Below are 19,993 nucleotides of genomic sequence, written 5' to 3'. Positions count from 1 at the left end.
AAGCTACTAATATTGTTGGAAATTACAAATCTTTGCGGGATCAAAAGAAGTAGTCTTCACTTAAATATTTTTTTGTTAGGCGTAGTTCGGTTTAAGTATAACTGCAAGTTATGAAAAGATAGTATATTCTATTGTATTACCGCTACTCATTGTATAAGAGTATATTATAATGTATTAATTTAATATCATTTATCCAATAAATCGCTGCTTATTGTTTAACACTAGTCTCATTATCTTTAGGCACAGAACGCAGCAACGTAAATCATGTATTCAATTGGTCTGATATGAAGACCCTAAGTTCAAGAGTTAAGCGATTCGAGTTATCTAAACGATAAAATGTGTAAGTCGTCCTTGTATGATAAGACTGACGGCTAGTAATGATACTTATTAATACTTTATATAAGCCTACTTGGAAGTATAAGCCGTCAGAACAGTGTTGTGGGTACCAGTAATAATACGAGCTGCAGACTAGCTCTTCGAATATTCTAAACGTGAGTTTTATGTAATAGAATCTTCTGACTTTATCCCTGCCGTTAAAAATCAAATAATGAGTGGAAATAAAACGTTTCAAAATAAAATTAAAGAAGAAAATCCGAAAGTTTCTGTCAAAGCAGAAGCGACAAAGCCGTCCAGAACTTTAGAAAAGTTAGAAGAAGCTAGAAAAATCGCTACTATACTGCAGGAAAAGCAAAAATCAGGTACAGAATTGAAAACAAGTCTCATCGGACAAGATCAGAAGTTGATTGCATTTCGCAAGATAACTGGAAATAAGACCCGTCTATTTCAATAGTAACTTACATACTAAGGAACCTGCAGACAATAATAATCGATGTTGTCAATAAGCATTAAATTCTGACAATTTGTAAGATTGATTGTTCGGAACTGACATAAGTGATATAGTTGACCCAATTGTGATGTTACCGCAATAGATCATTGACCGCATTCAATAAGGTATCAAATTAGTTCCTTCAATTGATTGGCCTGACTCAAGAGGCCACTCATTGATTCTCCAATTTGTCCCAATTGAAAGTAGTTGGCAGCTCATGAAATTGTTACTTCATGCCTGGAAATACATACTACTGATTGAAGATGACCATAAACTTCGTGACCTTGCATTCAGTAGCTACTGTGCTGTGATACGACAGTAATGTTTGTTTTAACTGGAAAAATGCGAGTTCAACTAGGACGACGAAGAGTGAAAAATTGTGGAAGTTGGACTTTCCGGCTGTAGATGGCTTACCGATAATATAATCGCCCAACCTGACTGACCCATGATGACTCACCAAGCGCTGCACGCTTTTTTCAAAAAACTTCCTCAATTAGCCGCCAAGATCTGAGACAAGATGGCTGTTTGGGAAGTATCTCACTAACTTTTAGTTCTAATGGTTATGTTATATGTGATAGTTAATGATAAAAAATTGTGTTGTGATAATGACAAAATCATTTTTAAAAATCCAAAAATGCACACCTCATACGCTCATTTAATCAAGGGGTTCAAAAAAAAGAACGGATAAAACTTTTATCTCTATTGGATGTATAAATTAAGTGAAGGCGGTGTGTATAATTTTGTTTGTACAATATTATGCCATGTATCATAAAGTAGATAAATAAATTATGCGCAAATATTATTTCATAGATTTGGGTTGTCAAAATAGTTTCAAGTTGTGAAAATTACGCATGGCAAACAATTAAGAATAGAACAAAACCTGATTTATCAATTAGCTAAGGAATGCCATTCGTGTATTCGTGAATAGTTTCACTTCTAACTAATAATCTCATGTTGTTGTATAATTAAATGGATTAATAAAACACTAGTTCTAAGTAACGTTATATTTATTGTATTAAAACTTATATCTATTGTTCCCAAGTTGAATTCAAGAATTGAATTTTTTCGAAAAATGATAAAAAAAAAGTTATTTCGGAAAATAGAAATTTTTTTCTCGAATTTTTGAATATTTTTGCTTATTACTTTTTTATTTATAGTTCCACGACAAAAAGTTACTTGACCAAAGTTATAGAAAATTTAATTTGCAACAAAAAATGTTAAAAAAATTTTTTTATCAAATAAAGAGTTTAAGAGATATATCGTAAAAAACATTTCAACCCCTATTTTTAAGATGGCGGCCGTGGGACAAGGGTGGCAACCCCACAAACTTGGTTTTAGCTTTACACTGACCCCCCCCCCTCCTACACATCAAAAAAATAAAATTGCGTCCTCTAAAAAATGCAACCCCAAATGTAACTTTTCAATGGACTAAAAACTTTTGGTTACAAATATGATGAAAAATATTACACTAGCGAGAAAAGTAGGATATCCCAATCCGCATGCTTGCCATCCTCTTCGGCTCGGAAGACAATTTCAAACGCGGTTTCAAATGTCCTACTTTCCTCTCTTGGAGCGTAAATATCTATGCTAGTCTCAAAGGATCTGTAATGGTATAAGCTAGCTTGAATAGCAATGAACACCGAATTCACGACACCTGGAACAAAAGCAACCATTAGAACTACATACGTCATAAAACCATAACAATTTAGAAGTCATCAACGTGTGTACTAAAATTGAACACCTGCTTTCAATTACATTGACTGAAACATATAACTCATCTATTTTTTATTGAATATAGTCAAAACAACGTAATAAAATAATATTCTCCACTTACGATATATTGCAAAGAATGCACTTCATCTTGATCCCGTAGTACTGATTAGCGCTAGGATATTCATTAGAATCATCTGCTTTCCGCATCCACGGTGTAAACCTGTAGTAGTTTAATTTAGCAGTAACGTTCTCCAGCCGGATGGTAGTCTCTTCCAGGAACCTAGTATGTTTCCACTGTTTGAGAGCCTTATCTTCAATGGTAGTCTTCAGGGTATCCTCGGGAAGAGACTTCCACTCCTTTGGGACATAGCACAAGTATCGGTTGGCCATTTTTCGCCTTGATTCACGGACACTTAAACGAGCTTGTCATCAATGAATGTCAGATACGGAATAACTTCCAGTATTGGCAGTTCAGCTATTTATAGGGATATGTTGGAAGTAGGCAATATGCTTAAAATTATTAATTCATCACGCGCAGATATGTCTGCAGATCATAAAATGAAAACGTGGTGATGATAAATACATAGTCAATTTGAAGCATTACTCACGTTTTGCAAATTCGCCAAACTATTTGCATAAATAGATCTCCGGGAAGAAGGAAATATGTTGCTAAGCATAAAAATTCAATACAGAAGTCAAATGGGGTGATAACACATAAACGAGCAAGCTATTAAAAGTAGGTGACTTTGATAAATATCACAAATTCTCGCAATCTGAATAAAAGTTAAAGGCTCTTTATTATTGTGTTATTAGATAGAAAAAAATTCAAATCCACGTGCCGATGATGATAAAATAAATGTGGGTGGAATTAGTAACAGTAAATTAAGTTTTAACGTAAAAGCATCTGTCAAATCAGATGTCTCCGAACTATCTAGAATGCTCTCAGACCCATTCGTAAGTAAAAGCTCAGATCGATTAGTAGTCTTTTTATTGATTCATCAGTGCAAAGAAAACATTTTTATATTATGGAAGAATTACTGAATTATGTAGAAGTGACAAAGAACGTTTTGGTCCCGTCGAGGTGGCCTCTGAGTAACATAAAGACGCTAGTGGTCACTTTAGTGAGAAAAATCATAAATGAAAATAAAAATGTCTTTTCTATTTTACAAGTAAACGACATACCTACTAAATTAATCACACGGAAGAACAAAAGTGATTACGTGCATGTGTTTGAAGAAATCTCTGGAACGTAAGTACTGATAAGCCGCTAACAGTCAAAAATAGTGACGTAGTACTAGCAGATATTATTGTCCATCTTCTTTTTTAATTCAGAGAGACAATGGATACGTATATTTACGAAATAGTGTTACCGAAGGACGAAGCGAACATCCGACGGAAAAGAATCACCGGAAATAGCCGCAGTAACAAATCCTGGCCAGATTACGTCGTAGGTGTTTCGACGAAGAGTAACAAGATATCGTATTACTTGATGCCTTCGCATGTACAGTAAGTTATTATGTCACAATTTTTTTGTTAAAAATTTCTTGGACTATCTTTTACAATAGCTAACCTATTTATTGTCCAATAGGACGTCTCATCAATTTCACAAGTGCAGTTTATGTAGTGTATGAAGCAACGAAGCAATCTTTGCTATACAAAATGATGGAGCCGAAGGTTTATATTGCCTACTAGGTATTAATTTTTTATTACTTTAAACTCGCCAATTTGTGAGTCGTAAATTTATTAATTACAATAAATGTTTCGACTTTGGACCTTTAAGGTCCAATAATGGACCTTAAAAAGTAGTTTTATTGCTTGTTTGCAGTAGGTATCAAGAATTATAGATAATTAATAAAATAATAATATCACGCTCTGTTTGAATTGTCAAAAACTAATTCAAGTTTTTTGGCACAAATTAAACTATTTTATTGCCTATACTTGCATTGTAATATTTGTTATCTTCACATATATTTCTGCTGTTTTACGACTTTTTAATTATGCAAACAGGCTGGGCACATTTAACTCTGCATATAAATTAAACTATTATTTGTTTCGAAAGACGAAATTAAAATGTATATGATGTCAACCCGAATAAAATTCGAGATTTATGCTCATAAAAGCGTCAAGTGGGAGGTATAGTTTGTTTATCAAGCCACTTATTTTAGCACTTCAAGTGACATTTATTCGACAAAGTCATAAAAACTAGAGTTGCTTATAAATGTTAATTAATTTCATATCTACGCAATTTGAGAAAATTTATTTTGATATGTGGGCGTAATATAACGATCAGTAGTTTTGAGAACTTCCAACATAATTACTAATGAAGTTTTTTTATGTGACAAAACTACTATAAAATAAAGTTGATAAGTCACTCAGCCCTTCGCTAGACTAAACATGAGTCACAGAATTCTACATCACTGTCAGACAAGTTTAGTTCATATTAATTTGATCATTTGCTTAAAATAAAGAGCTTTACCTCGTCGCCAATCATGGTCAAAATGGACACTTGAGTATCACTCCAGAAGACTCATATTGGGGAACAAAAAAATTGTTGGTTTTTTTGGAAAAGGTATAAAATTGATATAAGCATGGAAATTGGTTTTGAAATTTGATTAATAAGATAAAATTCAGATTTAGTGGTAAGATTTAGACAATTTAATTTAAACAAAACCAATTATGATAAAACGAATGTCTACGTCACTGCTCCTAGTGTAAAGTTGTAAGAATTAATATTTAGAGCTATTTTAGAGAAAAGTTGTACAGGACAACGTCCATATTTTGAGCGTAAAAGGATTTATTTGATTTTCAGAGAATTTTTAAACTTCTTATCTATTTACAAGTTTTAGTAAAACCGAATGATGTCGGCTCGAGAGCAGTTCTTTATATAGAAGCTGCTTCGTCTGTGCTTCGAGGACTTTCAGTCACTTAGAGGGGGTATCCACGCTGCGAACTAACGAGAAAGCTTAGGCTCCGCCCCACTACACTGGACTAGCAGCTCTTGTGCAGTCGCTGTGGTGAGCCTGGTGAAACAGTCACTCGTTAGGGTCCGCGTGAATTTAAGTCCCCGCCAGGTGCTCTCTTCATGGTCCGTGCCTTTTGAGGGGTCTAATACTTTAGATTTTTATTTTTATTTAAGAACTTTGAACGAAGACCATTGATCAAATTGACTAGTAACTCTCTTTCTATTAAGATTTTCTAATTAACGCGTTACTTCTATCACATTAAACTGGGTTAATTAAATTTTTTCCAAAGTAATGTATACTGGCCTATCATCGGCTACTCATAACATCCGTCTGTATTAAGATAATTCCCTGACCTTTATCTGAGAAATCAAAAACTTAGTGCTCTACAAAATCATGGTTTAAAGCATGAAGAGAAAGCATATAAAGCATAAACATGCAAAGCATGCGTGGAACTTTAAACAATGTCGATCCCTGACATCACCATCTTAATTGATTTATTCAGCTATATATATGAATATGTTAATTAAAGCTATTCAGAATTTAGCTTCGCTCTCTTGTTCCTGATCAACTTGAACGATGACTGCCGCAAAAAAATTTTGTGTGGTCAAGTTATACGCTCCAGAGTCAAGACGGAGCCCGTACAAAGTAGTGCCAACATTTTGGATTAAGAACGAAAATAATAATGTTACAGTGCCGTACCCGCCTGAGAAGAAGCTAGCGCAGAACTTTGACCGAATTTACAACTGCCAATTGCCGTTAGCTGAGTGGGAAGATTACCATGTGGTCATCGAATGTGAAGCCGGTAAGTCCCTTCAGAATATTTGACCAGAATGGATAGATTGTGGTTCATTTTTTATCATGTTTGCCATTTTTCGTAAGTTGTGGTCTAAATTTTTAAATCTTTTTGGAAAGTAAATGTTCTTTGACTCCTTTATTCATGGCACCCTTGTTCTTATTTTTTCTATTTATAATATTTTTTATAATACTTATAATATTCTTTATAATACTTCCGTCAAAGTACAACGTGCAAGGCCTTTGAACTAGCATAAAAATATTTTTATGACGCATTTAAACTACAACACGGATGAATCATCACATAGTACTGATTCGTTTTGACATAGAATCCATTATGAGGTAGAAGTAGAATGTTTTTATGCTAGCTGAATAATCTGGGATATTTTCAACATACTGGTATTTGTGCCAAGCAGTAACTATTTTTTCTGTCGTGTTGATAAATTAAATTTTCTAGCGCCAAATCGAAGCAAATAACAATAAATAAACTTCACAGATAGTGACGTTCAGCCTTAACATTGACCGCAAACATTTACCCTTGAAGCAAATGAAAATAATTACCCACGTGGTTCGCATTAGCAAGCGTCAATAGCCGAATTTAATCAATCACACGTAAATTATGGTAATTTATTCAACTATCGAAAACGTTAATGTATCCAATGTTGACTTAGCTCTGCTTGAAGATAATTCATAAAGTAAATAGAACTTTACGCTACAAATAATACAGTCCAGTTTGGAATGACCATGACCATTACCTATCCTATAAAAAAAGATTTTGGGTTGAGACAAAACTGCGTAGAGTTTTGAGGAAAAATTATTAGCTTTTTCAGTTAGTTTTCTAGCGTTATAAGACGCCACATGCATTAGGAGTGAGATTGTCCTCAAGATAAAAGTATTGTCAGCTAGATCTTTAAAATTAAGAGAGTCTACAGTTAAGTTAAATCGTGCTAAGGGTTCTGTAGAATTCATCAAAATGAGCCATTTGAAGTTTTTTGATCGTGATTTTGACAATCTTCGTTACCTGAGTGTCCGCCGTGAGTGGTATAGAAGGTGCTCATCAGACGTCCAATCATCACATCACGGAGGTACACCATTGTACCACCCGGCTAGCGCTGACAAAAACGATATTAAATTATGTGAGCTGCTTCATATCCAAAAACCTAACGTTTCATACGACGGAGTGGAAACGGGCTTCTATAATACTACGTCGTACTCAACATGCCCTGATCCTAGTTGTCTTCCTGAGCTGGATCCTGACTCCGTAGATCGACTGCAAAAGAATTTGATTGCTGTGACGAATGTGTGTAAAATACTCAGCGATACTTTCTCATATGGTGCGTTATTAGTGCTTGATAAATATAGTTACACAAGGTCATGTTATTATCGCGCTTGCCGAGCGACGCGAAGCTATTATCGTAGGTCAGGACTGAGGCTAAACTTTCAAATGAGTTAGAAGTGTGCGTCACTTAAATGATATGTGTCTTGAATAATTGATTTACTAAATAGGCCAGGAAATAATAAAACAATGGTTATTTTCGAAACTTTATTTTAAAGCAATACAATTTAGTCTTATCTTTGTTAATGGATTTAGAGCGTCAACTATGTTTTCCCAATTTCTAATCAAGAAAATGACTTACAGTTTTTACAACAGACACACTGTATGCGAAACGCATAGTAATCCTTTAGACTTGGTATTGTTCCGACATCTGATTCTCTCTTCATCCAGTAAATCTGACCGTATAGTTGTAGTCGCGCTGTCACACCGTTGATGCAAATCGCAGAACCTTTAGCCCTTCCACACTCCGAGTAACATTTCAAAATATGCTTTTTGAGCACCTTTTGCAACGCATCCCATGGAAATGATAGCCATTCACGAGGGATCCAGCAGGAAACGCGATAGTAGTTTATTTCCATGATAATTGTCTTTGCGCACTTGAGCTTTGTGTCACTTGTCGCACAGCAAAATGTAGATTGCGACCAAATTAGCAAATAAAATCATACGAAAGACTTGTTGCACGTATATGAATGTTGAACATTTTATAAATATATTCGCATTTGACGCTTATTGGCAGCGTGACAATAAACACAGCCACAATGCAGGTAAAGACCGAAGTATTCATTTGGATCTCGCCAGGACTTTTTATCTGTGTCTTTCTTCATCCAAACAAAGTCACACCAATAGTGCAGGTGTGCTATCACGCTGTTAACTTTGATTCCAATTCCGGTGACTTTATTAGAAATGTGGTCGCATGTTATATCTTTCCTCAAGATTACTTCTATGATACTCGACCGGTAGTAATTGTGCCACTCATACGGAACAAGACACTTATACTTTGACATGTTGATTGCTTGCGCGCATCAAAAGCTTCTAAGTAACTGTAAATGTAGATATAAACACAAGATATGGCTAGGGTTTATCGGTCTGTAATTGGAAATAAATGCAAAGTCCCTCAAAGGTTAAAGAAACCTTGTTATGCTTGTTTATGCATATTGCGTTAACTACGTAGAATATGATAAACTTTGCGACGCCACAGCATTCAGAGTCAATCTTGGACTCGTATATTTGATTGAAATAATTCACGCTAGCTCATAACCAAGAACTAGAGTGATTGCAATGAATTTCAAGTGGCACTCGAGCCTATTTATTTTCAATTGGTTATCAATATGTAAAGAGTATAAACTCCGAACGAGTTTGGTGGTCACAGTCAGTTTTCAAATAACCAACGACCGAAAATGTCATACTGAAGACCTCGGTACGGTCAATTAGTATTCTTAATCAAGTCTTAAGAAATGCAAAGCAGCTCGACCTAATTTTGATGAATTTATTTTCTACAGGTTCCAGCGCCGAGCAAAGCCAAACCAGTCGGTCATCAAGCTCTCCCTTTGTCGATATTGACCTAGAAAATATGACTGATAGTGGATCAAATAACCAACCCGGCAGATCGCCAAAGAACAAAAAGAGCGCAATATCTAAATTCTTTATCCGGCTGAGCTTATCGAAGAAGCAACAAAACGGATTGAACACCCCTCTCTCAGAAGAGCCAGGGACTTCTAAAGAGGGATCTACTACGATGACCCACGTCAACAGTTCTTACGATTCAGTCGCTCATTCTGATTTGTCATCTGAGTCTTACTACGCCGCACCACGTAATTCTCCTGTGACGTCACGAGACATACCACCGGACCAAAGTTTGCAAGCTAAGCAACACCGTCTTCTACGTAGATTGCACTCTACTTTGAACGAAGCTACTGTTATCGTCAAAGAGTTTTGTTTTGTACAAGCGTGAAGACTAATGCACTTATTTGTTCATGATATCAAGAGCTTGACACAGTCTCATGACACTGTAGATAATTATAATTATAATTATAAGATAACATTACCTAGTACTTTAAAAACATAGACTTAAGTTTCATCTTCTATCTGTTTGAACTCTAATTATAAACATGAAGTATAAAGTTAAGGTGACCGCTGCATTTAAATATCGGGCATGTAAAGGTGAACATTGTTTAACATATAATTTAAGTAATTGTGCAATAAAGTGGAAATATATTCATTATTTTTGTTTTCTTCAACCAACTTTAATATTTATGTACATACTTTCATACATATGTACAGACGCGATCTCGAGGACCAGGAATTACATCTAGGACAAACTTATAGCACTCTTTGATTTTAGGATGCATTTGCAGGACATCATGTTTCTTTATATAATTATTTTATGTATTGTCTATATCTATATTTTTGTCTGTTTGAAAGTGCTATTATTTCAGTAAGACAATTTTATTAGTTAAAATTTTTTTCTTTATTCTTGGTTGAAGTTTATATATTTAAAAATACATAATTTATTTTGTCAATTCTCCGGAAGTTATATTTTTAATAATTGCATCATCTTAAGTCAATAATGTTTTCTGTGAAAAGGAAAAGATAAAAAAAAATATACAAATACGTTCTAGGTTGTAATTGCATGTTTTGTTTTTTTTTTTTCTTGTCAGAAATCGAACTTTTCAAATTAAATAAATATCATTTAACTTGAAGTCTGCTGTGGCAGTGTTACTTAACTTATTTATTATTCTTTTTTATTTTTTTTTAATTTCTAAAGCTTGTCTGTGATTGGTCAATTTACATTTTGAATAACTCAAAAACTATTGAAAATATCGAAAAGCGACTAAGGAACTTTATTCTTAGAATCGACTCCTCTATCTACAGTTTTCCGCTGTGAAGGTCATTCTGAATCACCCTGTATACACCGAATTTTTACACTCTACTAAAGCAGTAACGACAAAGCAAGTCAAGACCAGCAAAACAGTTTCTGTGACATCAGATGTTGAATTCTGAGAAGAAAAATTATATTTCTGGAGAATAATTTGCTGTTTGCTTAAAAGGCAATTAATAATATCTAACTAACATGTTTATGCGTTCTCGCTGCACGTCTGTAATCGTGAAAAAAAATCAGTTTTATCGCTGACTTTCTTTATAAATTCGCTCTCCACAGCGAAACGCTACTAGTATTGTAGTGGCAGTTGTGTAAACAGGCGTCTCGAAAATAGGGCAGAATAATTTTCACTGGTAAGTTAATTTTATTTTTTATTATTTTAGTATAGTGTAACAAAATGCAAAGACTAAAAAATTTCACAATATAATATCCCCATTTTTATGCCTAAATGCATTCAACTCTATGGCATTACTAGACGAACTGCACTATTGCACGCCTTATAACGTGAAGTAGGGTAGGTAGTATTATATTTTTATCTTTTTCGAATCTACCAGCTTTTTAAAATAATGTCTCTAGTTTTTTTTTCATTTAGAACTGGTTTTGACAACTGTCGTCATATCGCCAATTTTGACAGTTGAGAAATGTACATTGGGGTCTTTTTGGGTTGTAAAAATCTTAACCTACCCAGCAAGGAACAACTTTCAACCAAGCTAAGGATTCGAAACCGCGCTTGGCCAGTGAGTTAGTTTGAGTGCCCATAGGCCGTGCGCCTTTGATCACACGGCTAACGTCACCGGTTCGTCTTTATTTTATTTACATTGCACTTATAGAATAATATAAATACGAAGATATCAAGTGAAAATACTCCTTTTAACTAGTTTTATATTCATAAAAGACATTGATATTTTTTATTGTAAAAAAAAAACCCGATTTCGCACACAAAACTTAACACTTTGAGATATTTTTTTTAGATTTAGAATTATAGCGCGCAATTTTCTATTATTAATGGCTGTATAATGCGGTGTTGTTTAGTTACAATTTATAGAAAAATATTATCATCTAGTCTTTGTTGTATCTATATACATATGTAAATGAAAAGTAGCGTAAGCAACACATGGACGTTCGGCCATCTGTTCAGTGTTTAGATTGCGCCTTACTTATTTTATCTAAGATGAAAATAGCACAAAATATTTGAATTTATAATAAACGCACTACTCACAGTGCTATATTATCCATTTAATACGAATAAATCATTAATACAATTTATTCATCTTAGTATTTTGTTGTACAAGTTCCCGAGAAAATTTTCCTTTCATTTAATAAAATTTATTTTCTTCTTAAAAATTAAATAAACGTTATGAGGCGTGCACTTTCGAACTTTTCCTGTCTGAATCCAATTTCTTTGTGACTAATGCAGAAACTTTGAATTTAATTATATCTTTATTTACTTTCAGATACTTTTTCCAGTAAAACCAGTAAAAGAAACCATCGAGATGGACTTATCGGAAAACAAGTACGGACAGAATCCAGTAAGTAGTTTTTCCACTTACCTAAGATGAAAAATGAGAGGAGAATACATAACTTTGGCTGTTTTGACGTCCCTACAAGAAATCAACATTTTCACTCAGCCCTTTGCGTATATTCAATAAAAACGTCTAGTTTTTTCAACGATTCGTCGAGCAGCGAACTATTTTATGCCTAAATAAATCATGCTGCTCTATCGTAGCAGTTTAATCTTTTAAAACTGCGTTGACACTTTCGTCCTCCTTGAAATTATAAGTATCTAGTAGTTTGAAATTCACAAAAACAATGACACCCTTACTGAGCAAGTGAGCGATGAAGGTGACTTTAACTTACTCATCGATCGAAGTTTTATCATTTGTTTACACAAGTGATTGCGTCGAACGATAAAAGATAAAACGAAAATACTGATCGACGTTTTGTTACAGAATTCTACGCCAATGGACCAGCGTTATTCGATGCTACGAACCTTTCTGCTGGCAGAACCAAATGAATACGAGAGAATACGTCAGGGCAGCAGACCCTCGACGTCAGAGTATAACAACAATAACAATTCCGCATTTGTTTCGTCAACTACGGGGTACGAGGGCAAGCGCAAGCACAAAGATAATAAAAATATGTCACAAAAAAAGTGAAACTAATATTTTGCGAGTTTAGGATTTTTATATAAGTTTAATTAATTTTATATTTTGTCACAATTAGTTAATAAATAATTTTATTGGTATTACATGTACTTTCATTGAAACCTGTTAGTTACTATCATATCTACTTTACCCAGCCTAGTCCAAGGGTTTTATTTCAAATGGCTTTTGAATGCTCAAGTTGTCTAGACATGAAATCACAATTAAGAGTCATTAATTTAGTGTAATTATCTGTCAATGATAAGGCAACAAACGTCCGGCCGCCGAGCTATTATTGACAAAGAAATTCTAGCAATTTTGCATGGATTTATTATACATGCTAATGCTCATATTGTTGCCCTCATTGAATCGTGTGTCCTCTGTGCCGACCTTGATCAGATTACTATCAAGTGGTGCACAAAAAATTAATTGCAGTAATAACATTACAAGTACCGTTTAAATTAGACCAACTGTGTTATCAGACAAATAACCGTTGAACAATGAGTATGCATATGTATTTAGCAGTCTTACGTATGAGCGCATTGCGACGTTGTGTCGCGGTCACTTTCTGCTTCACGTACTCATAACTACGGTAACTAACCGTTTGCCATTGAAATGACACCCAATGTCACTGATGACGTCTCGATATGAAGAGAGCGTACTTTAATAATTTTTTTCTTTATTTAATTTCGACTATTTTCATTGCGACATTGAACAAATTCGTCAGTGGCAAGGACTTTTAAAAGGCAAAAGGTCATTATCGCCAAAACTGCGAGTGTCTTGTGATAATAAACCTATTTCTGTGTTTGTTGTGAATTAGATACCTAAGAATTTGCGACGTCTGATTGTGCGTCTGTCTTAATCTCATCCGCTGTCCTTGTCTTATGCATACGTCGCCAGTCATTCATAAACTTTAAGTAGGTAATTAATCATTCTATACATGTTCGAATCTTTGGTATCCTTCTTCAAAGAGCATTGTTCGTCGAGTTTTTACTATCCGTTTTACAACACGGGCTTCCCTATAAAAATAACGAGCTGCTTAAAACCATTCAATATTGTTCTGGCATTCAGCCAATTCATGTGTCTTCATTGTAGTTCTTACTCGGTCCAGTTTAAATAAAAATTTATTTAAAATGGAAGAAGTTTACGCAAAAATTTCTTTTGTAGAATTAGCTCCAGACATATTAGTGCCATATGAATGGCCCGTTGGTCGTGTCTATAACGTCGTGTTAAGTTCGGCGAAAGAGGTCATCATGCAGAACAATCAGGAGGACCAAGTTCTCCAGGTGGATGGTATCCCAGCTAAGCTGTTTCGATCCGTTAATAAGTACCGTTTCTACCATGTCTTCAAGAAGATACCTAAAGAGTAAGTAAAAATACTTTCGTCGATGTGATGTCAGTCACCGTAGCGACGTTACTCAATCAAGGTATTGACACAGTTATTTTCGTTTCAGAGACGTGTGTGGATGTTATGTTTACGATATTGCTTTATCTGAAAATCAAAATAAGAATAGTATGAAAGATTCCAGCGGGACTGACTCCTGTGATGACTTAAAGTCAAGTACCTGTTCTTACGCCGAAGATTACACGATATCGTATTATTACGTTCCTCACCGTTCGTATGTATATGATTTATTTATTACAAAGCTTACTCAAACAGTCTGAGGCATTGAAATTAAGTTTGATCGACGACAAATTTTTTTTCAGTAGACGGGAGCCGCTTAATGTGGACCCTAACCTCTATATAGATATTTTAGTGTTTTAATTTTTTATGACAAATAAGTATAGTTTTTATGGATTGTAATGTAGAATAAAATATTATTAAATAATTATGTGAAATTATTGTTTGCATATTATTTGAGCTGAAGTATAAGAATGGGTAGTAATTATTTTCTTAAAGGTTAAAAAAAAACGTTTCATTTTTTTTGGTGTCTTTTAGAAAATTTTACGCAATTAAACCTTCATTTGAAATAATAAGCCACTAACAAAGCCTCATTTAATAAAAATGAGTATCGAATCACTACCAACAGACATCAGAGAGTCAGCTACTGTTCATACTAAGTACAATAACTTCCTTGTAACCCATATATGCCTCGGCTTACTCATACGTCGCAGGAAGACGTCAATGATTCAGTAATCAATATTTAGAACTAAGTACTTAATCACTGACTGAATTTTTCCATTAGGTTTCTTATAACGATAAAAATAAATGATAATACCGTGAATATTGACATAAGATTGTTGTGTTTGGATCGTTTTTTATAATAAAAATTTATTATGGTGAATTTGGAATCATGAAATTGATATGTTATAGTCATTAATTACTCGTTTAATAGTTTTTTTTTTTTAATTTTGCTCCGTAAAACTAAGTCTATATACAATTTTTATGGAGAGATCTTAACTCTATTAGCTAATTGATATTGTCTCCGTTTCTGCAGGACTAAATATAACGTTTAGAGGCAGTTTTAGATTGTATTTAGTTGATCGTGCTATCGTAAAGTCTTCGGTGACGGGCTTCGTCCAGCTAAAAGTAAATTGTCAATACTAAATCAAATGTCTGATAAAATAGCATCTCTTCGTATTAGCATTGTATGAATTTAAAATTTCTTGAAGTATTTAAAATAAATACGGAAAAAAGTAAACTAAGATTACATTTCAAGAGTGGTTTAGTTTTAGAGTCACGGGTAATACAAAATTATACTACTGCGGTGTGAACTATTTAACTTTTTAACGTGTAGGATTTAAATCAGAAGTAAACTATTGAAATTTTTTCCGGATTGCAAGATAAATCGTTTTTTAGACTCCTGAACGCTATGTCCAGAAAAATGGATAAAGATATGTCTCACAAAACACCGTCTAGCAGTAACCAAAGTGTTGCAAGCTCCTGCAAACCAACACAGTCCAAGAGTTCATTGACCCGTTCTTCTACATGGTCGAATATTCGCTCTGAAAAAGCTGAACTACAACCCGTTGAGATGAAGTCTTATGAGGCTAATGTGAAAACCTTGGATCCGGCTCTGGAAAAAGATGGAGTTATTCAAAAAACTCAGAGCACACCATTTATGACGCCCAAGAAATAAATATCAGTTAAAATCCTAAATGCCAATCATCGTTAGCCATGATAACTAGATTGTCCATATTAACTTCTGTCTAGCTTCACAAAGCTACTATTTACGTACTATATTTAGCGCTATAAAAAACTCCGACGAATTTTAAAAACTAAATCAAGAGCGCACTTCGGGATTTATCGTACCAGAAAATCATAAGACAGTCTCAACTGTTTGATATTCTATTCCGAATCCGTATCCAGTCGTGCAGAACGTAGACACATTGCGTTTTTATTTAATTAAATTGATAAAAAAAATGGATCGCGTTGCAGAAAAATTCAGCGAAATTAAAAATATAGTTCGAAAGAAAATTGACGGCGTTTCTGTGAAGAAAGAAAGCACAAGTAAAAGTACGAAACCAACTGACGGAAAACAAAAAATCGAGGACTCGGGGTTTAAGGATCCTGTACAAGCATCTACTAGCTTTACAAGCACGCTTGAACTCTTTTTACGTAAGAAAGTCTTTAAATCTAAAAATTCAGGAAATGAAGCGGAAAGTTCAAGCACGGAGACGTCGGAAAAGGTTCCAATACGCTCACAAATCAATATATTGGACCGCAGTGACCACAGTTCAACGTCTGGAAGAACAGACACCACTTCTATCTCTGAAGTCTCTGATTAAGTTCACGGTTGAAACTGGATTATCAACTTTAAGCCACTTAGTGTTGTGATTATAGTGTGTTAGTGTTAGTAAGGAAATTCAAAGTGTTAAGACTAATGTTCGTAGTGTTTGTATTTTCATTATTTTTTACATATTGTAAAGAAGTAAATAATCCGCTAATTATCATTTTTTTTTTTGACAATTTCCTTCGCAAACATTGATTGCTTTGCCAATTAAAATAAGAAAACAAGGTCGTTGAACTATTTTCTTGAAATACATCAAATTGCACATAATGCAACAGTTCCACTTATCCATTACATCCAATTGAATCAATTTAGAGACTGTACAAAACAACATATCACTTATGTTTGCATGCGTAATTATCAATCAACGCCACAGAATACTCCGATGAAACTGGATTTTGCGTCTCGTCGGACTCGTTACGCATCAAGACTAAGTCTTTGTAGAGTCTCGTTTTAGCTGATACTTCACTAATCGTAATTGAAGCACCTTTTATTGTTTTGTTATGATAGTAGTGTTCTTTAACGCCAGAGTATACTATGCAATCAAGAGTTCCCGCCGGATAAGAAGCCCACTCAGTAGGGATGAGGTAAAGTTTCTTCCTGGTACAATGAACAGTTTTTTCTGTCGATGAAGACATTGTATCAAGCTCAGTAAGTAATTGAAAAGCCTCTGAAGCTGTTTTTCCGGGACTTCAATAAGTCTGTAGGACTGATATCACTCTTTAAAAGGGCACATTCTTGATTCGCGTTGTTACCCATGTTACCCATTCACTAAAATAGCACTTGGCGTAGGTCAGGTCTGTTGATGTTTATCGACAGCGGATGTTGACTCTGCTTAGCGTGATATTAACGCCTAACCATAATTTTCATAATTTAATATCCAATATACTCAGCTGATCTGACTTAAGTATGATTAGATGAAAATAGAATCGTGAGCAAGATCAAAAAGATAATCTTTTATTTACGAGCAAAACGCAGATAGACATAAACTCAAGAGTTTAGTAGTTATTGCAGTCAAAACATACTGCAAGATTGTTTATTTTTCTTCTGTTTTGCTTCAAAGATATGAATGATGGTTATTATTAAAAGCTTCAAAGTTTGGTGTATTATTAGATACATCTGGATTGCCTATTTTTACAATTTATCATAAAAAAACATAGATTGCTAGGAAACAAGGTCGAAAGTGAAATAGTGCTGGCCAATTTTTGTTTACTACAACAGTGCTTTGATTCATAAATTGTAAATAATTCATTCAATTGAAACATCTTGGCTAGAACATTCGCTTCTAATTACTCTTGTTGAACACATGTCAGCAAACTTGCCAAAACAGCACTTTGGTGTATGTGAAATTAGCAAATGACATTTTATTTCCTTCGGAGTGGTCTTTTAGCAATATAAATAGGCTAGTGCTAATTTTGAACCAGAATAACAGTGTCTGCACTATTTTGGAAGTACAAAACACATTTGTAAAATTAGTTAAACAAAAGGACAAAAATAATGTAAGTAAGACGTGAACATCATTTTCATTTCGAAGACATGGTGGATACATATCTTTATGAATTAATGTTGCTGAAAAAAAAAAAAAAAAACGAGCATCTGGCGAAAAATATTCAGCGGTAACAACTCGACGAACCGTACCCAGATTACGCTAGCAGTGTTACGAAGGTCAATAAGATATATTACTTGAAGCTGAAGGTAAGCTGCTTTGTTGTAAACAATTCATCAAAAAGTGCATGGATTACATTTAATGAGAGGATATTACTTGGTAAAGGCAGCATATGTACGTCACGCTGACAATGATGAACCATTCTAGGGCAAGTGATTGACTAGACGTTACATGATTAGCTAGAGTAGAGGCACGTGTCATAAAAAGTAACTAATTGATTAAAATATGGCTTTGATAGTAAGAACATGCAGTTTTTGAAAAAAAATGACGAGCTTTATGAACCACGAGGCAAGAGATATAGCCGTACGTCACACTTAAACCGTACATCACACCATATTTTATCTGTCGGCTATAAGTTTTATTTTAATAAAAAATATAGAACGCGAATCTACACTCTATGCCAAGGCTATTAATGTTTGTTTTGTCTGTACCTAAGAGTTTTTCTTTTTTATTCAATATTTATTGCTTTCAACACAAATTTATTGGTCATGAAACCAACCACAAGTAAGAAGTCACTATTGTTGACTCAATATTAAAGTGTTTTCAACAGTTTTTTCCACGAATTCGTAAAGTTCATTTATCACACGAATTAAATGTCAGTAGGATTTATGTGTGTGGGATCAATAAAGACAATAAAATTCTTATTCGTAAATTGACAAAATTGATTAAAATAACTTCTGTTAAATAATATAAGGTTAGTCTCATTATAATCGTCTTGGATGTATGTTTTTTTCTTTTAACCATAAGTGATAGCAAAATAACCTTCATAAAGAATAAACAACAAATTCAGAAACAAAAAAAGACATTTTTCTTTTTTGAGTTTGATAAAACGAAACACTCCGCTGAGGTACAAAAGAGTCTAAGCCATCAATCTAGTTGAATAAACAAATCAACGTTGTGCTCATATTTCTAAAAACTATGAACCATACACGGCTTTTGAGTTTCATTATGAAGTCAACTTTGTTAGTAAATGAGTTCGCTTATCAAATATCCACTTCACAACAATATTACCTAGAAGCTAAACATAGTACGATAAGAATGTTGGCACTACTGACGGGTCAAAGAGTTATTTTCCTTGTTATTAACCATTCTATATATTATGAATAAAAACATTCTTCAAGCAAGACGTGTTTAAAATTTATTTAAATAAAGTTTTTTAATAATTAATAATTAATTCGGAATATTACTGTGAAAAAAGTGTAGCTAATGTAAACCATGACATCTTCAGTGAGGAAAAAAACATGTTTGAAACGGGCGTGGAACCAAATGGAGGATCTAAATATAATGGATACTGATGGTGACCTTGATCCTAAAAAAAAGCGAAGGGACTCACACGAAAGTTCCAATGAAGAACCAAACAATGAAAATAATGGACACTTGTCAGGCTACGAATCTGACTGTTCTGAAATCGTCACCGCTTCTTATCGTTCTCGTCGGAAGAAACCTTTCAGCAAATGGGATAGAGTTGGATCTGCAAATTCGTTCTTTAACCGCCAACCGACTTTTTCTGGGTCTTCAATATCAAAAAACTACAGTTCAACCTCCAGTTTGTCAAGTTCTGATTCTACTCACTACAATTCGTGGAGTACCAGTTCCGTCAAGTCAGAACCAGATGCAATGGAAACCGAATCTACTCAGGATTCATTGAACCAATAAATCATATTGATGAAAATTGACGCCTAGTTTATTTTATAGTGCTTGAAGGTAATCCTTTTTATAAATATGAATTGAAATAAGTATGTTGTTCTGTTTCTGTTATGAGATCCGCGTGAGGTAACAATCTATTAAGTGCGTCGATACCAAGGGGTCAAATTCATCTATGAAATGATCTATCGTACATTGATACTTTTAATGTAAATTGTAATCACCTATTGTGTCAATCAAACAGTAACTGAACTTGTTTAAGACGGGGAATAAGTTAGTCCTATGTGTTCGAGCATTTTTCAA

General features: G+C 34.1%; 4 protein-coding genes across 6 annotated transcripts; 3 read left to right on the top strand and 1 right to left on the bottom strand.

Moving 5' to 3' along the window:
- Window positions 1-1,926: 1,926 nt before the first annotated feature.
- Window positions 1,927-2,938, bottom strand: LOC141526047 (uncharacterized). Its single transcript, XM_074240782.1, has 2 exons — window positions 2,661-2,938; window positions 1,927-2,480 (listed from the first exon to the last, which is right to left on the bottom strand). Exons 1-2 carry the CDS (start codon window positions 2,927-2,929, stop codon window positions 2,444-2,446), a joined length of 306 nt encoding a protein of 101 aa, XP_074096883.1. The 5' UTR covers window positions 2,930-2,938; the 3' UTR covers window positions 1,927-2,443.
- An 11-nt stretch (window positions 2,939-2,949) lies between these two features.
- LOC141526045 (uncharacterized) lies at window positions 2,950-4,052 on the top strand. Its single transcript, XM_074240780.1, has 2 exons — window positions 2,950-3,788; window positions 3,872-4,052. The coding sequence occupies exons 1-2, from the start codon at window positions 3,565-3,567 to the stop codon at window positions 4,047-4,049; spliced, it is 402 nt and encodes a 133-aa protein (XP_074096881.1). The 5' UTR covers window positions 2,950-3,564; the 3' UTR covers window positions 4,050-4,052.
- Window positions 3,955-10,211, top strand: LOC141526043 (uncharacterized). Of its 3 annotated transcripts, XM_074240777.1 has the most exons (3): window positions 3,955-4,045; window positions 6,194-6,304; window positions 9,130-10,211. In XM_074240777.1, exons 1-3 carry the CDS (start codon window positions 4,039-4,041, stop codon window positions 9,579-9,581), a joined length of 570 nt encoding a protein of 189 aa, XP_074096878.1. In that variant the 5' UTR covers window positions 3,955-4,038; the 3' UTR covers window positions 9,582-10,211. The 3 variants fall into 3 exon arrangements, with proteins under 3 accessions (XP_074096878.1, XP_074096876.1, XP_074096877.1); XM_074240775.1 differs by lacking the exon at window positions 3,955-4,045 and having other exon boundaries at window positions 6,079-6,304; XM_074240776.1 differs by lacking the exons at window positions 3,955-4,045; window positions 6,194-6,304 and adding an exon at window positions 8,633-9,047 and having other exon boundaries at window positions 9,130-10,210.
- A 712-nt stretch (window positions 10,212-10,923) lies between these two features.
- Window positions 10,924-14,356, top strand: LOC141526050 (uncharacterized). Its single transcript, XM_074240784.1, has 2 exons — window positions 10,924-12,350; window positions 12,458-14,356. The coding sequence occupies exons 1-2, from the start codon at window positions 12,345-12,347 to the stop codon at window positions 12,662-12,664; spliced, it is 213 nt and encodes a 70-aa protein (XP_074096885.1). The 5' UTR covers window positions 10,924-12,344; the 3' UTR covers window positions 12,665-14,356.
- Window positions 14,357-19,993: the final 5,637 nt, after the last annotated feature.

Source organism: Cotesia typhae, unplaced genomic scaffold (assembly GCF_013202065.1).
Source record: "Cotesia typhae breed Kobodo isofemale line unplaced genomic scaffold, CoteBio_Ctyphae contig_323, whole genome shotgun sequence".
Taxonomy (NCBI): Eukaryota; Metazoa; Arthropoda; class Insecta; order Hymenoptera; family Braconidae; genus Cotesia; species Cotesia typhae.
The sequence above is the reverse complement of the archived record's forward strand: the minus strand, read 5'-3'. Positions and strand labels throughout refer to the sequence as shown.